A 20966-nucleotide genomic window follows, 5' to 3' on the forward strand; every position below is an offset into this window, starting at 1 on the left:
TTTTTTTTTTTTTTTTTTTAAGATTTTATTTATTTGAGAGAGAGAGAATGAGAGACAGAGAGCATGAGAGGGAGGAGGGTCAGAGGGAGAAGCAGACTCCCCGCCAAGCAGGGAGCCCGATGCAGGACTCGATCCTGGGACTCCAGGATCATGACCTGAGCTGAAGGCAGTCGCCCAACCAACTGAGCCACCCAGGTGCCCTCTTCTCCCTCCTTTTATTTGCGAATGCTGAACCACCCTCGCATCCCGGGGATAAATCCCACTTGGTCGTGGTGGATGATCCTTTTAATGTACTGTTGGATCCTATTAGCTAGGATTTTGTTGAGGATTTTGGAATCCATATTCATCAGGGATATCGGTCTGAAATTCTCCTTTTTGATGGGGTCTTTGCCTGGTTTGGGGATTAAGGTAATGCTGGCCTCATAGAATGAGTTTGGAAGTTTTCCTTCTGTTTCTATTTTTTGAAACAGCTTCAGGAGAATAGGTATTATTTCTTCTTTGAGTGTTTGGTAGAATTCCCCAGGGAATCCATCAGGCCCTGGCTGCTTGTTTTTTGGGAGGTTTTTGATCACTGCTTCAATCTCGTTACTGGTTATTGGTCTATTCAGGTTGTCAATTTCTTCCTGTTTCAGTCTTGGCAGCTTATAGGTTTCCAGGTAGGCCTCCATTTCATCCAGATTGCTCAGTTTATTGGCATATAGTTGCTGATAATAATTTCTAATAATTGTTTCTATTTCCTTGGTGTTAGTCGTGATCTCTCCCCTTTCATTCATAATTTTATTAATTTGGGTCCCTTCTCTTTTCTTTTGGATAAGTCTGGCCAGTGGTTTATCGATCTTATTAATTCTTTCAAAGAACCAACTTCTAGTTTCATTGATCTGATCTACTGTGTTTCTGGTTTCTAATTCATTGATTTCTGCTCTAATTTTAATTATTTCTCTTCTAATACGTGGCTTAGGCATCGTTTGTTGCTTTTTCTCTAGTTCTTTAAGGTGTAGAGTTAGTTGGTGAATTCGGGATTTTTCTGTTTTTTTGAGTGAGGCTTGGATGGCTATGTATTTCCCCCTTAGGACCGCCTTTGCAGTATCCCATAGGTTTTGGACCGATGTGTTTTCGTTCTCATTGATTTCCATGAATTGTTTAAGTTCTTCTTTGATTTCCTGGTTGACCCAAACATTCTTGAGCGGAGTGGTCTTTAGCTTCCAAGTGTTTGAATTTCTGCCAAAGTTTTTCTTGTGATTTGAGTTCCAGTTTTAAAGCATTGTGGTCTGAGAATATGCAGGGAATAATCTCAATCTTTTGGTATTGGCTGAGACCTGATTTGTGACCCAGTATGTGGTCTATTCTGGAGAAAGTTCCATGTGCACTCGAGAAGAATGAGTATTCTGTTGTTTTAGGGTGGAATGTTCTGTATATATCTATGAGGTCCATCTGGTCCAGTGTATCATTCAAAGCTCTTGTTTCCTTGTAGATTTTCTGCTTCGATGATCTGTCCATTGCTGAGAGTGGAGTATTGAGGTCTCCTACAATTAACATATTATTAATATGACTCTTTATTTTGGTTAACAGTTGGCTTACGTAGATGGCTGCTCCCATGTTGGGGGCATAGATATTTACAATTGTTAGATCTTCTTGTTGGATAGACCCTTTAAGAATGAGATAGTGTCCTTCTGTGTCTCTAACTACAGACTTTAGTTTAAAATCTAATTTGTCTGATATAAGAATTGCTACCCCAGCTTTCTTTTGAGGTCCTCTGGCATGGAAGATGGAAGATGGATCTCCATCCCTTCACTTTCAGTCTGGATGTATCTTTACGTTCAAAATGAGTCTCTTGTAGGCAGCCTATGGATGGGTCCTGTCTTTTTATCCAATCTGCAACCCTGTGCTGTTTTATGGGAGCATTTAGGCCATTCACGTTGAGAGTGGTTATTGAAAGATATGAATTAATTGTCATCATGTTGCCTGTGAAGACGTTGTTTTTATAGATTGTCCCTGTAAATTTCTGTTGTATATCACTCTTGGGGTCTTTCTTCTTTTATAGAACCCCCCCTTAATATTTCTTGCAGGGCCGGCTTAGTGGTCACATATTCTTTCAGTTTCTGCCGGTCGTGGAAGCTCTGCATCTCTCCATCCATTCTAAATGACAGCCTTGCCGGATAAAGTATCCTTGGCTGCATGTTCTTCTCATTTAGTACCTTGAATATGTCTTGCCAGGCCTTTCTGGCTTGCCAGGCCTCTGTGGATAGGTCTGACGTTATTCTGATGTTCCTCCCTCTGTACGTAAGGAATCTCTTCCCCCTAACTGCCCTTAGGATGGTTTCCTTGGTTCTAAGATTTGCAAGTTTTACTATTACATGCCGGGGTGTTGGCCTGTTTTCCTTGATCTTGGGAGGGGTCCTCTCTGCCTCTAGGACTCGAATGTTTCATTCCCCAGATTAGGGAAGTTCTCAGCTACGATTTGCTCAAATACATCTTCTAGTCCTCTCTCTCTCCACTCCCTCCGGGATTCCAATTATTCTGACATTGGAACGCTTCATGGTGTCACTTATTTCTCTGATTCTATTTTCATGGATTCTGAGTTGTTTTTCCCTGGCCTCCTCTTTTCCCTTTTTATCTATTGTCTTCCAGATCGCTTATTCGTTCTTCTGCCTCACTTACCCTAGCTGTTAGATTATCTAGATTGGATTGGATCTCATTGATAGCATTTTTAAGTTCTGCCAATTCAGCTTTCATTTCTGCTCTTAGAGACTTTATGTTACCATTAATTCATTTCTCCATTCTAGCTATTGTCTTCACCATTGCTAGCCTGAATTCCATCTCTGACATCTTGGTTAGATCTGCATCCATTTGTAAATCTGCAGCGTAAGTCATAATCTCTGAGTCTTTTCAATCTTGGGGGTTCCTCCTCCTAGTCATTCTGTTGATGGGTGTTTGAGGGAATGTATAGAGTCCCAATTATTGACCAGAACCCAAGCAAGATGCACCTGTTTTCTCAGGACCTTAGGGTTGCTAGCCTCTTGTTTTCCCAGCCTGTCTTCTGGGGGTGGGGCCTGTGTTACTCAGGCAACCCTATTTGGGCAGAGTTGCCCTGCCCCCCTGTGGCAGGGGATGGACTCAGTGGGAATCAGTTTTGGGGGCTTTTGTCCTCTGGCGGCTTTCCCTGGTGGCTTTCCACGTCTCTTCCGCGAGTCAGAGCAGAAGAGACCGTTTCCAACCCTCTGCCTCAGAGCAGAGAGATTGCAGTCTGTTCTTCAGTGAGCTCTCCAGGCCACACTGTCTCCATTTCTGTCCATGCTGCTATAAACTGCAGCGTCCTGGGTTGTGTGCCCCTCCGCGGTGCTCCCAGTCCTGCCTCCAGGTCGGGGCACGTCTCTGCCCTTTGTGCTTCTAAAACTGCCAGCCGCTCCGCGTTTCTGCCCCAGGGGCTGCCCTCAAGTCCCTTCCCCACCGCTACTGGTCAGCGAGTCTGTGCCCCGTCCCCAGCGTGTGAGGCTGTCACTCACCGGCAGTGTAGGATCCCCACATCCAGGCACCCTCCCGCTGCCGTTTATCCTCCGATATCTGCCCAGGGAATCACGGCTCCCTGCTTCGTACCTCAGAACCAACTGCCTGCAATATTCTGTTTGTAGAGACCCAGATCCTCTTACATCTCAGGCTGATTTCGTGGGTGCTCAGAGTGGTCTGATAGATATCCAGCTCAATTCCGGGGACCAGCTGAAATAGGGTCCCCTACTCCTCCACCATCTTTCCTCTCCCCCTTCATTGACATCTTTACCTATACACTGTCTACTTCATTAGGTGTCTGAGGTTCTAATGTTTGATCAGTAGGTCTGATTTTTGTGTTGATTTTCCAGCACATACATATTCTAATCAGCTAACAGTTAACAGCATGGTAGCTATTTCTAGCAAACACATTTCAATTCTATTGAAATCCTTTTCTCTCCTTTAGTATGTTCAAGTTTGAACTGCGTAAATTGGTGAGTTATTGCTTGAACCATCAGGCCGTTTCTGGGATAAACCAATCTTGGCCAGGCTGTTCTGTTCGTGATAGTGTGATTTACAATTAAAAATACATACACCTGACCCTTGAACAATGTAGGGGTTAGGGAGAGTGACCACCTGGTGTAGTTGAAAATCCACACTATAACTTCTGACTCCCCCAAAACTTAATTACTAATAGCCTACTGTTGACCAGAAGCCTTAGTGATAAGTCAATTAACACCCCCTTTGTATTATATACCAAATTCTTAAAGTCAGCGAAGCTGCAGAAAAAATGTTAAGAAAATCAAAAAGAGAAACTACCAAGTACTTTACTGTAAAGAGTCTGCTTATAAATGGACCTGTACAGTTCAAACCCATGTTGTTCAAAGGTCGGTTGTATCTGGTCTTCCCACCCACTCCCAGCTCTGGGACAGGAAGAGAGGCTGCAAGTTGATTAAATAACCAATGATGAATGATTGAATCAATCATGACTATACAATGAAGCCTCCAAAAAAACCTCAAAAGGATGGAGTTGGGAGAACTTCTGGGTTGGTGAACATGTGGAGTTTCAGGCAGAGTGGCAGGCTAGATAGCGCACGGAAGCTCTGCACCCTTTCCCGGGATCCTGCCCTCTGCAGCTCTTCCATCTGGCTGTTCCCGAGTTCTGTCTTTTCATAATAAATAAGCAACCTAGTGAGTAGAGAGCCTTCCTGAGAAGGAGGCGGTTGTCAGAACCAATCTGTAGAACCAGTTTATCACCTGGACTTGTCACTGGCATCTGCGATGGGGAGGGGGCAGTCTTGTAGGACGGAGTCCTCATTCTCCAGGTGTAGAGTCAGAATTGAGATGAAATGTCTGACACCAGCTAGTATTGTGGTGTGGAAAAACCCCTCCCACACATAGGAATTGGGTCTGAAACCTCAATAGTTGGTGTCAGAAGAGGTATTTGGCTAGACCAGCCCTGGCTCGTTTAAATGTGTAGCTTATGAAGAGCAGGGAGGAAAGGATGAGGGCTGAAGAACCTTTGGTTGCTGGGTGGTCACTGCTGGAGTGGAGCAGCATCTGGGCTGCACTCTGTCACTAAAGGTAGAGTTAACAATGGAAATTAGAGATGGAGCCATCTCCTGGAAAGCTGGTTTACGGAATACATAAAAAAATGCAAACTATTAAGAAAAAGGCAACAGTCCAACACTTGGTGGTTGTTATCTACCATAGCTAAAGTAAAAGTAAAAGACACTGCTGGATGCTAGCAGGGACTAATTCTCTGTGCCATTGCCCCATGTGGAGCTTAACTGAGGAATATGGCAAAAATCTGAGTGTGCCTGGAGGGACCTCTACTGGGGCTTGGGAGTAGAATATTTCCATCTGGGGGGCATTTACTAGTAGACATTATTAAAGCTACCCCTTTCACTGAAGGACATAAAATGATTTTGAAATGTGAAATACCCATAATGTCTAGGATGGTGTTGGAGAAACATCCTAATAGGGATGGCAGTGGTTTATGTAGAGGGTCATGATGCCTAGGGAGACAATCATGAACAAGGCACCTCTTTTTCTCTAGGACTCACTTTGAGGCCATGGGAAAAGCTGTAAGAACCAACTGCCATGTAGACAGTGCCCTGTGAACAACTCTCAACAACACAGAGCTAGCTGCTTGGTTTGTGGACAGCAATTCCAAGGTGAGCAGACAACAGTGTATATGGAAGGCCACCACCCTGATGGAGAAAGGCTAAAAATAATCACCTCTGCATGCTGAAATGCACCCTATTTTCTCAGCAGTGATAGAAAAAATGCCCCATGTTTCGGTTTTTACTGACTCAGAGGCAGCGGCCAATGGTCTGGCCACACGGTCAGGCAGGAAGGTGCAATGGGAACATAATGTATTAAAACGATGCCCCTATGGGGCACAGCCCTGTACAAATCACTCTGAGAATTTGAGGGTACAGTGAAGTAGGACACGATCCCATTGGAACTTCCAGGTGAGTGTAACGGACAAGCCAATATCCCTGCCTTAGGTGGCCACCTGGGTCCACAATAAAAGAACCAAAATAGAAGATGATATTGTAGCAATGTGGATGGCTGAGCATCCTCCCTTCAGCGCAGGGAACACACGTGACAACTCATTGTACTCTGACCGAGAATGGAACCGGGCAGTCAAAAGCCTGGTGGGCTAAAGTGGGGCCGAGAAAGGCATGAAGCTGCTGGCTTACGTGACTTCAGGAGTGTGACACACAACATGAGTGGGATGAAAAGGAGTGTCCCTACTGGACACATCCCTCTGTTTTCCTGTGGATCGGGGGCAGGGGCTGGCCAAGGATGATGGTAATGACTGTGCAATTCTGGCAAAGGGAGGAAGGCTGCTGATAAAGTGACCTTTTTCCTTCCCCAGATCACGTCAACTTTTCCTTCCCCCTATGTGATGTTGCAGATGTGGGAAACAGATGATTAGATGATGATTCCTAAGCAAGAAATGGTTAAGTCTGTTTTTAACCTTTATGTTACACTTCCTAAGGGCCTGAGGGGCAGGATGTGCCTCTCTCTGTGGCAGAACTGGGGCCACAGCGCAGGCAGCGACCCGGCCTGTGGCGGAGCTGGCTCACTGCAGGCGTGCGTCCTTCCATCGCACCTCGCTCGAGTGGGCTTTGCAGAGACTGCATTTTTACAGAGACCTCTGTCAATAGAGTTGCTACACACCTTTCCAACAGCATTTGTTCACTTCTGGTCATATCCAGGTTATTCTCAGAATATTTCAAACTTTTTCCTTATTTATTACAGTGATCTGTGGTCGGTAATTACAACTTGCTGAAAGCTCAGATGATGGTTAGAATTTTTAGCAATAACATTTTTTAATTAAAATGTGAACTTTTTAAAATATGCTATTTCAGATTTAACAGACTATAGTATAGCATAAACATAACCTGTATGCACTGAGAAACTGAAAATAAATACATTTGCCATACTTCATTGTGATACTGGCCTGATCGTCTCCACGGTTGGACCCAAACCTGCAGAGTCTGAGCGGTGCCTGTAGTTCGGCCAGAAGTGGACTGAGTGGGGAGGCACTCGCAGCCTAGACTAGTAGTGCTGCCTCCAACAAGACGAACACAGACTAAAAGTAACGTGCATCCAACAGGTAGAAAAGTTTGGGTATAGATTGAAAAAAGGATAACCTGTAGCTGTGGGTAAAGGATTGAATTAATGGGTTATATAATGAGGGAAACGGAATGTTATGCTAACCCTCAAAAGAGACTCAGGATAAGAGATGACACGGTCTCTTTGCTCAATTACTCCACCTGTGTACAAGGGTGAAGCCGTATTACTGATCCCACTCCTGTTTTAGGAACCTGACAAAATAGAACAGAAGGCTGCAAACCTGAGTGGCCTTTCCCTGGGACACATTCTGACAGGATGTGATGACAGACTGGATAGTTATAAATTATTGACTTAACGTGCAAGTTATCTTTTGACCTTTGTGATTATTCTGCTATAAGGAATTTGTGTTTGAGGACCAGGGCTGGAGTGTAATGCTATGGTTTATAATAAGGAATACATATTTGATCTTAGACCTCAGTTTGTGGCACAGTACTCCTAACAACCTTGTAATTTTTTAAGCAGGGAGAAAGACAAAGGTGTCTTTTGTTTCAATGAGGTGACATCCTTAAGGATGGGTGCCAAGGAAAGCCACCATGTGATTAGACGGCTGGAACTTTCTGTCTCATTCTCCCCCACGAGTCGGGGAGGGGTGTGCAGGTGGGAGAGGGTCTGGAGGTTGACCCAGTCAACAAATGCCACTGATTCAATCATGCCTATATAACAAAGTCTCCATAAAACCCCAAAAGGATGGGGGATGGGTTTGGGAGAGCTTCTGAGTTAATGAACGTGACAGATTTGCGAATAACGAAGGGTTCAGAGGGCATGGAAGCTCTGTCTCCCTTCCCCATACCTTGCCCTTTGCATCTCTTCCAATTGGCTATTATGAGCTGCTCTAGCAAATTAATTGAACCCAAGGAGAGAGGGTCATGAGAACTTCTGGTTTATAGCCAAACAGCTAACAACCTGAACTTACGATGTCTGAAGTGGGTGGCAGGGGAGACAGTCTCACACCTGTAGGATCCGATGCTATCTGTAGGTTAGGGTTAGAGATCCTACAGGTGTAAGACTGTTGAAATGCAGGACACCCAGCCAGTGTTGGAAAATTGCTTGGTGGCACTGGGGGGGGGAACCCCCCCATATTATAATTGGTTCTAGAACGTTTATGTTCTTGTAATATAATTTTAAATTTTATCTATTAATTGTACTATTAATTTTGACATTTAGCTCTGAAGTGATAGTATACTGTAATTTTTTTGGGGGGGGGTAGTTTAGTCTCATAAAATAAAATGGAAAACTTTATCAATATTTTCAGAATGGAAGAAACTGACAATATTTGCTGTCTCTGAAGTCAGAGTCAGTTTCATGTGGTTCAACCTAAATGGCAATTTTTATTTTCCTAGAAAATCAGCCACTTCATCTAATTTCTTGATGTAATAGAATAGTATTCACTGAAAATCACCTTCATATTGGGATGAGTTTAATGTTACCATCTATAAATTTCTCTGAACTTTTGAGAGGAAATTATAAAAATTAAGTAAAAGGTTCAATAAAACTTAAAAATTCCAAGCATGAATTCTTCGGCCTCATGGAAACTGTAAAGCCCTAAGAGAGCCACTGGTTGCTTTCAGGGATTCTATAAACATAAAAGCCAAATTTATACTTGAGAACGTACATGTAGTTTCTTGGGAGAGAATCCAATAGCTTTTATCAGATTCTCAAATGCCTAAGACCCAAATCACTTTAGGAGACAGTTTTGAAATGACATTTAAGAACAAATGTGATGAAAATTTTATGAAATGGAAGAACGGAAAACGTCAACAAAATGCCCTTTTACATGGAGTACTAAGGCTCCCACGTAAACCAATATTTACATTCTATTTTGTTCAAGAAAGGATGAAAGGTAAGGAACCAATCATTATACATGATGCTTCCATTCTTCTAAAAACTATGTGACAGGTAAACTAAGAGTTAGTTATGCTTTCAACAAACCTAAAGACATGTGCTTTTCCTGTAAGGTTTCTCAACAGGTTTCCACTTGTTAACAAAAGATGAACAAATAGACAAAGACAAAAGATACGGAAGTAATGGGGGAACCAAAAGGGTAGATAATGAAAAGTAAACAGACCACCAGTAGAAGAGGTAAATCGTTTTTCTGCTCTTACAGTAGTGAACAGAATCATAAAAACAAGAGGAAAATTGTGATTAAGCCTGTCACGTATTACCTTTTCAAAGACAGCTGGAAGAGAAAAGGAGGAAGGTACTCAACATGAAAGAAATTGGAAACTGAAAAGCAAAGAGAAAAGGCTGAAAGTGAAAAGAAGCCGCAAAATCAAGAATACGTACGGCCTATCTCACACAAACTTGTATTCTGAAAACAGTATTTCAAGTTTCTCTGGAGTATGATGTAAAAGGAGAAAACGAACCTGCTGTACAAATTCCAAAGGCACGGGTGTGGCCTGTGTAAAGGTCTCTAGGTGAATGCCATGGACGGGGTCCTCCACTATCAAACAGCCAATGTCAAACCACCTGCAACAGAATGATGAGGACTGAGTTGTTTGTTTATGTGCCAAATAAAGGTTACAGTGACCAGACAGAACAAACCCAAACAACAACTAGTATCATTCAGATAAAACATTAGAGTTCAAAAAGGAAGTGTTTTTTCTAATCAGTTTTCAAGAGGATAATCCATGAAAAGTATATATAAAATGACCTGTTGGCTTAATTCCAAGAGGAGGGAGGACAACAACAAAGAAAAAACACCTAAAACTTATCCACGTAAAGTTTTCCTCGCTGAGACTGAGGGAGGATGGAAAGAGGAGGATTCAAAAAAGCAACAGATAGTTACTCATCTGAATATGCAAATACTTGATCACGGGTAACTTTTTAAAAATGTCACTTGCTAAAATACAGGAAATTTTATTTTACCATCTCTATGGTTACTATGTAGCCCACTTGCAAAGTTACTAGCAAATTAAGCTCATTCAGAGGAAATAACAAATCTTATCTCTATTCTTGATAATGTCTTTGAAAACACTTCATGAAATCAAGAAAACTTTCTTCCATTTAAAGTTACTCATAAATTATAAAAATACATTTTATAATTGCCTTAAGTCATCTGTAACGCCACTAGCATTTTAGCTAACCAGAATTATGCAACCACCAGATGCCAGGAAATCATGAGTTTGGATAACAAGAGGATATATAGAGCAAAAAAAGTTGTCTATTTTTAAAAATATGTAGATCTAATGAAATGTGATAAAATACGAAATGAATTAGGTAACTTCTATTTACATATTCAAAGAAAGAGCAAAGTAAAATACAAAATGACAGTTTTGCTGAGAATTAAAATGATAGCAGGTAATGTCTGTAGTATTCCTATCCTAAAACTTGGTTTCAAATAAACAACATTAAATAAGGACATGAATTTTATTTGGCATATTAATCAGTCAGTAACTTGTGTATAATGCAGATAGTAGAGAACAATCGTGGTGATTAAGCTGTCAGGCATGGACTTCCTGAAAAGCAGACTCACGGAAGGTAAAAGTCCCTTCCGTGATGCTGGTGAATACACATTAGAAGAACTCGAAGGTCCTCTTTGTTATCTGAAATTGTCGTGCTCTTGACCATATGAACTGGAATATCCCATTTAGTAGCTAGAACTGCAACCACGGTCATGCCCATGAAAACCTCTACCATTTCTCTCACTAGTGCTGCTGGCTAGGGAAACATTGGGCTCGGCTCTCCTCTCCTCGTTACTGTCCTTCAACTCCACGGGCACGCCCCGCCCCACCCCACATTCATGGACAGTCACTAAGGCTCTGTCTCCCTCCCTTTCCCTCTCCAAGCAGCTGCTGAAAGAACTCTGACCGATCCCACAGGGGTCACTTTGACTAAAAAAGGGCTTAAGAAGAACTGTGGTTCCAAGATGCTTGGATTTCATTTACCAGCAAAAATCTCATAACAGAATGTGGGAACTGCCACTCTGTTTTACAAAAGATAGATCATCTACCACCATCGGTCAATTCTCAGAAAAAAGGACATTTTAACACACCATGCACACAACCTAAGATTTTTCAACTTGGTGGGTTAACCTCAGAATAAGGATAGTCCATGCTTACACAGGCTTTTGTCCAGGTAAGGTACACGTCATGTTAGTTTTTCTCATATAGCATGGACTGATGCAGAATTCAAAGACTGGCAGGTCTGTCCTCGCTCTATTCTTTGTTAGGGCTAAACCCATTTTGGGATCTCTTCTTTTGGCTGTCTGGCTCTTCCTGGATTAGTTTCTTCTCCGTTGTAAGCATGTTTTTGACTTTATCTTCTGTGCACTTATTTCCCACAGGACCACAGCAGACAGAAGAGCCAAAGCAGGAATGATCAAGCGGTATGGATCCTGGCTTTGCTCTCCATTCACATGTCCTCACTCTTGCTCCTCTGTACCTTCCTGTCACAGCCCTTCCATTCTCTCCTCTTTAATCCACACTAGACACCAGGCATTTCCTAATACTAGAGTTTACCCTTGAACAATGTGGAGGTTAGGGTTGCTGTGACCCCCTGGTGCAGTCAAAAATCTAACTTTTGACTCTCCAAAAACTTCTAACAGCCTACTTTTAACCAGAATTCTTACTGATAACAGTCTATTAATACATATTTTGTATGTAACATATAAAATATACCGTATTCTTACAATAGTCAAGAAAACCACAGGAAGAAAAAAATACATCTTTAGTACTGAACTGTATCAGAAAAACCCAGGTAAGTGGATCTGTGCAGTTCAAATCCATACTTTTCAAGAGTCAACTGTTTTTTACTATCCCTAATCTTCCTAATATGCTACTGTACTTGTCAAAAGGCATTTGGTAGGAAAAAATACCACATACCACATCTAGGTATGATGGGACAGTTGATGGCAGATCAATGCTCCCAATGAAAAGCTGGATGAGGTACACAGTTCCTGCATCTAAAGGTGTCAGAGCCAATTGGGGCAGGAGGACAAAATGGAGTAACACTGGGGATGGGAAAAAGCTTTCAGAGTGAGGTGAAGACCTTCAGCTGGACCTGAGTGCCACCCAGCCTGAACTCAGCAACTAGACGAGAAGTGAAGGAAACCCACCACTAACACCTCCCTAAAGGTAGGGAAATGGTTAGAATTTTCTCTGGGGTTGGAGGTGCTCAGGAGCACCATGATTTATGTTCCCTTTCCACCCTGACAATACAGACAGGAGCAGAGTCGGGCATTCTAGCCGGCCGGCTACTTCAGTGATCCCTGTGCCCCTAGCGCGCGCACACCAGCTCAAGTCAGCCCGCCACGGCGGCCCCAGCACCGGGCACAGTGGGACACCCCAAGGCTCGTTTACACACATCGACTGCACAGGGAACATCCCTATGAAAGGTCACCCTTTCAAGACTGGGAGAGCTAAGTGTTTTACCTAAATCACAAAGTCAAAATGAGGAGACAGGACTATGCTTAAATGAAACAGAGATTCAGTCTACTGGATAAAGAGTGCATAAATTCAGAAAATATAAAAAAGCCAATCAGTTAAATACAATAAGTGAAATGACAAATACACTGGAGGGAATCAGCAGCAAAGAAGAAGACGTGGCAGAACAGTGATCTGGAAGACAGGGTATCATAAAGCAACCAAGCTGAAGAGCAAAAAGAAAAACAAAATGAAGATAGGTTAAATGGTCTCTGGGACAACATTAACCATACTATATATATACTCGCATTATAGGGGTCCCAGAAAAGAGAGAGAAAGGAGCTAAAAACTTCCCTAACCTGGGGAAGGAAACAGAGATCCAGGTCCGAGAATCACCACCCAAAGTAAGATGAACCCAAGGAGGTCCACACCAAGAAACATAAACAGAATATCAAAAATTAAAGAGAGGATCTTAAAGCCATCAAGAGGTAAGCATCTAGTTATAGACAATACAAGGGAAACGCCATAAAGCTACCAGCAGATTTCTTAACACAAATTTTGCAGAACAGAAGGGACTGGCATGATCTAGTCAAAGTAGAAAGAGAAAACCTACAATCAGGAATACTCTACCTGAAGAAGAGGTAAGTAATTGATCACCGCTAAACCAACCTTTTAAGAAATGTTAAAAAGACTTTTCTAAGAAAAGAAAAGGCCATGCCTAGAGGTTAAAACTAGAAAAGGAAAAAATTTCACAGGTAAAAGCAAACACACAGTAAAGGAAGTAGATCAATCACTTACACAGACAGCTATTGTGAACATTAAAAGGCAAAAGTAGTAAAATCAATTATATCTACACTAATTACTTAAGATTCAGAGATTCACAAAATAAAAAGATACAAAATATGACATCATATACATAAAAGGTAGAGGAATGAGTAAAGTGCTTTCTGAATGTGTCTGAACTTAACAGATCAACTTCATAGACTGCGTAACTTAAAATGTTATATAGGAATCTCATGATAACTACAAACCCAAAGCCTATTATAAATACACAAAAAATAAAACAACATAATACTACAGAAAGCCATCAGTCACAATAAAAGAGAAGGGAACATGGCAGAACTACAGAAACTACAAAACAATGAAATGGTGGTGAAGTCTGCACCTATCAGTAATTACTTCAAATGTAAATGTCTAAATGCTCCAGTCAAAAGACATAGGGTGACTGGATAAAAAACAAGACCCATCTATATGCAGCCTAAAAGACACTCACTTTATACCTACAGACACACGGAGACTTTTAAGTGAAGGGATGGAAAAAGCTATTTCATGCAAATGGAAGCAAAAAAAACCAAAAACTGGGAAGCATGACATGTATCAGAGCAAACAGATTTTGAAACAAAGACTATAATAAAAGACGAAGAAGGCATTACATAATAATAATAGTAATAATGGGATCAATCCAACAAGAGAGTAGAATAATGGCAATTATCTGTGTACCCAACACTGGAATATCTAAATATGCAAAACAAGTATTAGCAGATCTCAAGGGAGAAAGTGACAGTAAAACAGTAACATTAAGGGATTTTACCCCTCCCCCACTTATATCAATGATGGATAGATCATCCACACAGAAAATCAGTAAGAAAATGGTGGCTTTCAACCAGATGGATTTATTAACACATCTATATACAACATTCCTTCCAAAACCAACTGAAGACATTCTTTTCAACAGCAAATGGAATGTTCCCAGGATAAATCATATGTTAGGCCAAAAACAAGTCTCAATAAATGTCAGAGAATAAAATCCTATCAAGCAGCACCTTTTCCTACCATAAGGCTATCAAACTGGAAATCAATTACAAGGGAAAAAAAACTAGGAAAGCAGGAACACATGGAGGCCAAACAATATGCTACTTACTAAACCAAAGGGTCAACACAGAAATCAAAGAGGAACTCAAAAAATCCTTGGAAACAATTGAAAATGGAAACCCAACGGCTGAAAATCTTTGGGACACAGCAAAAGCAGTTCTAAAAGCCTACCTCAACTAAAAAGTTCCACCTTACAACCTCACAGACCTAGGAAAAGAACAAACAAAGCTCAAAGATCATAGAAGGACAAAAATAATAAAGATCAGAGTGGAAATAGAAACCAAAAAAAAAAATCAAGAGCTACTTCTTTGAAACCATAAACAAAATCAACCTTTAGCCAGACTAATCAAGAAAAAAGTCAAAAAATTTTAAGAGATACTTGTGAATACTATGAAAAATTATATGCCACCAAACTAGACAACCTGGAAGAAATATATACATTCCAAAAAACATACAAGACTGAATCAGGAAGAAACAGAAAATGTGAACAGATTATTTACTAGTAACAAAACTAAGTAATCAAAAAGCCCCCAACAAACAAAATCCAGGACCAGGCAGTTTCACAAGAGAATTCTGAGTTATTTAGAGGTCTATCCAAAAAAACAGAATAGGAAGGAAAACTTCCAAATTCATTCCACAAGGCCAGCATTACCCTGATAGCAAAATTAGACAAGAACACTACAAAAAAGAAAGTTCTAGGCGAATATCCCTGATGAACACAGATGCAAAAATCCTCAAAACATTAGCATACCAAATTCAACAATACATTAAAATAATCACAACAATCGAGTGGGACTTATTCCAGGGATGCAAGACTGGTTCAACATTTGCAAATCAACGTGATATATCACATTAACAAAAGCTGGGATAAAAACCATATGATCATTTCAGTAACTGCAGAAAGAGCACTTGATAAAATTCAACATCCGTTCATGATAAGAATTCCCAATAAAGTGGGTTTAGAGGGAACACACCTCAACATAATAAAGACCATATATGACAAACCCATAGGTAACATCATAATGGTGAAAAACCAAAAGATTTTCCCCAAAGACCGAGACAAAGATGTCCACTCTGACCACTTTTATTCAACAGAGCACTAAGCTCTAGCCACAGAAACCAGACAAGAAAAAATAAATAAAAGGCAACCTAATTGGGTAAGGAAGAAGTCAAACCATCAATAATGAAAGAGAATATGATACTATGTATAGGAAAACTTAAAGACGCCACCAAAAAACTAAAAGAACTAATAAACTCAGTGAAGTTGCAAGATACAAAATTCAACACATGGAAATTTGGTATATCTCTCTATACTAATAACAAAGTCGAAGAAAGAGAAATTAAGAAAACAGTCCCATTTACAAGTGCATCAAATGAATAAAATACCTAGGAATATATTTAGCAAAGGTGAAAGACCTGTACTCTTAAAACTGTAAGACAATGAAGAAAAAGGGAAGGTGACACAAATGGAAAGATATTCCATGCTTATGTAGTAAAATCAATAGCATTAAAATGTCCACACTACCCAAAACAATCTACAGATTCAATGCATCCCCTATCAAAATACTGGTAGTATTTTTCACAGAACTAGAGCAAATAATACCAAAATATGTATAAAACCACAAAAGACGAATAGCCAAAGCAATCTGGAGAAAGAAGCTTTTCACCCTAGCATTCAAAGCTCTTCACACATCTGTCCCCAAACCACTTCTTGATTTCCTAAATCCAACAAATGATCAGCAAAGCTAATGTAACCACTGATCCCAGAATCCTCTTCATCATCTTCAAGCTTTTCTTCCACTCAGAATGTCCTATTCCTGCCACTTATCCAAATTTTACCTACTCTTCACTATCCCGTCCAAGTCCCAATCACTCACGAATCTCATCTGACGCTACCTCTACACTCAGTTATTTCTCCTCGAATTGTATATAACATTTCCTATCAGCAAAAAATTACACACTATTTTACGCAGTCACTTAAAACTGTTCATCTGTGTACATATTTTCTCCCAGCTGGCCAACAGTATAACCTCAAAGTTGGAGAACATTTTTAATATACTATAGCCATAAAGCACCAGGCACAATGCTACTCAATACTAAATAAACAAAAAATGTAACAAAACCAAATGTGATTACAAAAGAGACCAATTTCAACAGTTGGGAAGCTCTTTCAGTATAAATAAATTCAACATGTTAAAAATAATTTCTTCCATAAAAAAGCCATCTAAAGTACAAAGCCCTTAAAGACCATAACGAATCCTATTCTCTGAATCTTCTCCAAACTAAATAGATAAGCATCATTGCTAGATTTCAAACCTGGTGACTGCCACCAGGCCCTGTTGCCCATACCTTCCATTATGCCGAATAACTGCGTGAATGACTATGTTGGTTACTGGTGATCAATTACCTCTAAGCCAATACAACATTGTACATTGTATCCTCTTAAATTTAGTGCTATCATATTCAGTGATTGTACACACAATCTTTTTTTTTTTTTTTTTAAAGATTTTATTTATTTATTTGACAGAGAGAGACAGCGAGAGAGGGAACACAAGCAGGGGGAATGGGAGAGGGAGAAGCAGGCTTCCCGCGGAGCAGGGAGCCCGATGTGGGGCTCGATCCCAGGACCCTGGGATCATGACCTGAGCCGAAGGCAGACGCTTAACGACTGAGCCACCCAGGCGCCCATGTACACACAATCTTACAATGCAGGCATTACTATCTCCAGTTTATAATTAAAAAGGAGAAACCTGGGTAGAAATGTGAGCTGAGCTTTAGAGATCACACAGCTAGTTAAATGATATAGCTAGACAAGAATATAGTTTTCTCTAAAATAGGATACATTTTTTTACTAGGTATTCAGTGTCAGCCCCCCAGGACCAATTGTATTTTGCTCATAAGACAAACAAAAGGGTAAGCCTCTTACTGAATAATTATATGCCACCAAACTAGACAACCTAGAATACATGGATACATTTCTAGAAACATACTACCTACCAAGACTGAATCATAAAGAAATCAAAAATCTGAACAGATCGATTTCTAGTGAGGAGATTCTAGTTAGTAATCAAAAACCTCCCAACAAACAAAAGTCAGGACCAGACACCTTCACTGGTGAACTCTACCACACATTTAAAGAAAAATTACTACCAATGCTTCTCAAAGTCTTCCAAAACAATAAGAAAAGGGACACTTCCAAACTTGTTTTACAAGGCCAGCATTCCCCCTGATATTAAAATCAGACAAGGACACAACAGAAAAGAGAATCAAAGGCCAATTTCTATGAGAAACATGTAAGTAAAAATTTTCAACAGAATATTAAGGCAAATTCAACAATATATTAAAAGGATCATACACATGATTTAGGATTTATTCTACAGAGATGTAGATATGTTTCCACATCCACATATCAATGTGATACAACACATTAACAAAATCAAGGGCAAAAATCATACGATCATCTCAACAGATGCAAAAAAAGCACGTGATAAAATTCAACAACTGTTAATGATAAAAACTCTCCAAACAGGTTTAGAAGGAATGTACTCAAAATAGTAAAGGCCACATATGACAAGCCCATAGCGACTATCATATGCAACAATGAAAAGCTGAAAGTGTTTCCCCTAAGATCAGGAACAAGACAAGGATGCCCATTCTTTCCACTTCCATTATTCAATATGGTATTGAAAATCCTTACCAGAGCAATTAAGCAAGGAAAGCAAATAAAAGGCATCCAAATTGGAAAGGAAGAAGGAAAACTGTGACTAATTTCAGATGAAATGATGCTACATACAGGAAAACACTAAAAACTAAAAAAAAAAGTTAGAACTCATAAATGAATTCAGTAAAGTTGCAGAATAAAAAATCAATATGCCAAAATCTGTTGCAATATCTATATACTAATAAACTATCAAAAAGAAAACAAGGAAACAATAGCACTTACAATCGCATCCAAAAGGAAGAAACACTGAGGAATAGATTTAACCAAGAAGGTGAAAGATCTCTACTCTGAAAACTATGACACATTGAAAAAACCTGAAAACTCAAATATATGGAAAAATATTCCAGACTCAGGGATTGGAAGAATTAAAATTGTTAAAATGTCCACACTATTCATAAAGCAATCTACAGATTCAGTGCAATTTCTATCAAAATTCCAACGGCAGGGTGCCTGGGTGGCTCAGTCGTTAAGCGGCTGCCTTCGGCTCAGGTCATGATCCCAGGATCCTGGGATCGAGCTCCGCATTGGGCTCCCTGCTCCGCGGGAAGCCTGCTTCTCCCTCTCCCACTCCCCTGCTTGTGTTCCCTCTCTCGTTGTGTTTCTCTCTGTCAAATAAATAAAATCTTAAAAAAAAAAAAATTCCAATGGCATTTTTCACAGAAATAGAACCCTAAAGTTTGTATGGAACCACAAGACCCTGAATAGCCAAAGCCATCTTGAGAGAGAAGCAGCATCACACTCTTTGATTTCAAACTATATTACAAAGCTATGCTCATCAAAATAGTATGGTATTGGCCTAATAATAGACACAAAGATCAATCCAACAGAATAGAGAGCTGAGGAATAAACCCACACATATGGTCAATTAATTTACAACAAAAGAGCCAGGAATATACAATGGGAAAAGGACAGCCTGTACAATAAATGGTGCTGGGGAAATTGGACTACTTACACCATACACAAAAAGTAACTCGAATGGATTCAAGACTTGAACTTAAGACTAGAAACCATAAAACTCCTAGAGGACAAGAGGGAGTAAGCTGCTTGATATCAGTCTTGGTGATAATTTTTTGGATTTGACACCAAAAGCAAAGGCAACAAAAGCAAAAATAAGTAAGACTACATCAAACTAAAAAGGTTCTACACAGCAAAGGAAACCATCAACAAAATGAAAAGGCAACCTACTAAAGGGGAGAAAACATTCACAAATCACATTCCTCATAAGGTGTTTAACATCTAAAATAGATAAAAAAAACTCGAACTCAAGAACAAAAAAAACAATCCAATTAAAAAATGGGCAGAGGCTCTGAATAGTTTCCCAAAGACATAGAGATGACCAACATGTACATGAAAAGATGCTCAACATCACTCATCATCAGGGATATGCAAATCAAAACCATAATGGGACATCACCTTATACCTGTTAGGATGGCTATTACCAAAAAGTCAAAAAAATAAGTACTGGAAAAGATATGGAGATAAAGCAAGCCCTTGATGAGAATGTCAACTGGTACAAAACAATATGGAGGTTCCTCAAAAAATTAAATGAGCCATACTGATCCAGCAATTCCACTTCTGTGTATTTATCTGAGGGAAATGAGAACACTACCTTGAAGAGATATATGCACCCCCCCCAATCCATGTTCACTGCAGCATTATTTACAATAACTAAGACATGGAAACAACCTAAGTGTCTGTCAATGGAAGAATGAATAAAGAAAATGTGGTGTGTACAGACACACACACACACAATTATTCAGCCATGGAAAAAGAAGGAAATCTTGCCATTTGCAACAGTATGAATGGACCTTCAGGGCATTATACTAAGGGAAATAAGTCACAGAAAAATACTGTATGATCCTACTTTTACGTGGAATAAAAAAATATGAAATCACAGATACAAAGAACAGACTGATGGTTGGAAGGGCGGTGGGCAGGGGGGCAAGTAAAACGAGTGAAGGATGTTGTTAAAAGAAACTTTCAGTTATAAAGTCAGTCATGAGGATAAAATGTACAGCACAGTGACTACACTTTATACTGTATTGTATATCTGAAAATTGCTAAGAGAGTAGATCTTGAGAGTTCTCATTACAGAAAACAAATTTGTAATTATGTTAAAAAAAAAAAAAAAAAGCCTCTTACTTGTCAGGTAGCAATTCCGCAATGAAGTTTTCTACTGACACAGCAGTCTGCTTTTCATGGATCACTCCAGTTCGACGCAAGCTGTCTATCCGTTCCTGGGCACCCTGAATGACAACCATGTAGGTTAGAAACCATTTCTAATTATTCAGTATTAAATATACTAATATGGTTATACAAGTAATACACAAATACATTTACACACGAACATCTATATACCGATTGTAAACATTCAAATACAGAAGTATAAAGAGTAAATAGTACAAAAGTCCAATTCATGTTCCCCTCAGTATTAACAGTTTATAGAGCATATTCCAAGTTATTCCCACATACACTATTATTTTGGTTGCTACTACGAAATGGATTATTTTTATATTAATGTGCTACTTGGTTATTACTAATAAAATGAAACTATGTACTTCTTAATGTTGATCTGCCAAGGGGATATCTTACTGATAAAAATCTTTTTTCAGTCCTAGTAGTTTTTAATTAATTTTCCCTTCAGGTATCTAGGTAGGCCATCGTATCAAAGTGAATGTTTTTTTTTTCTCTTGCTTCTTACTTCCTTTAAATATAGCCTTAAAATATGCACCAAAATGGCAGCTGATTTATATTTAACTGCAAATGTATACATTGCACCAAAACTTATTTACCATTTATGCAATAAAACTGAGGGGCTGAGAACCCTGTATAGATAACAAAATCATCAATACATTTCTTATGGTAGAAAACTACAAGTT

At 39.7% G+C, this 20966-nt stretch overlaps 1 protein-coding gene across 2 annotated transcripts in view; it reads right to left on the reverse strand.

Moving 5' to 3' along the window:
• Positions 1-20966, reverse strand: part of PRRC1 (proline rich coiled-coil 1) — a 43715-nt gene that overhangs the window by 2994 nt on the left and 19755 nt on the right. For both annotated transcript variants that reach the window (XM_032425254.1, XM_032425255.1), the window contains exons 7-8: positions 20230-20333; positions 9498-9600 (exon numbers count right to left, since the gene is read on the reverse strand). In XM_032425254.1, the coding sequence (XP_032281145.1) occupies positions 9498-9600; positions 20230-20333 (207 nt within the window). The remainder of the gene's footprint in view (positions 1-9497; positions 9601-20229; positions 20334-20966) is intronic.

The sequence above is a fragment of the Phoca vitulina genome, unplaced genomic scaffold, assembly GCF_004348235.1.
Source record: "Phoca vitulina isolate PV1807 unplaced genomic scaffold, GSC_HSeal_1.0 scaffold32, whole genome shotgun sequence".
Classification (NCBI taxonomy): domain Eukaryota; kingdom Metazoa; phylum Chordata; class Mammalia; order Carnivora; family Phocidae; genus Phoca; species Phoca vitulina.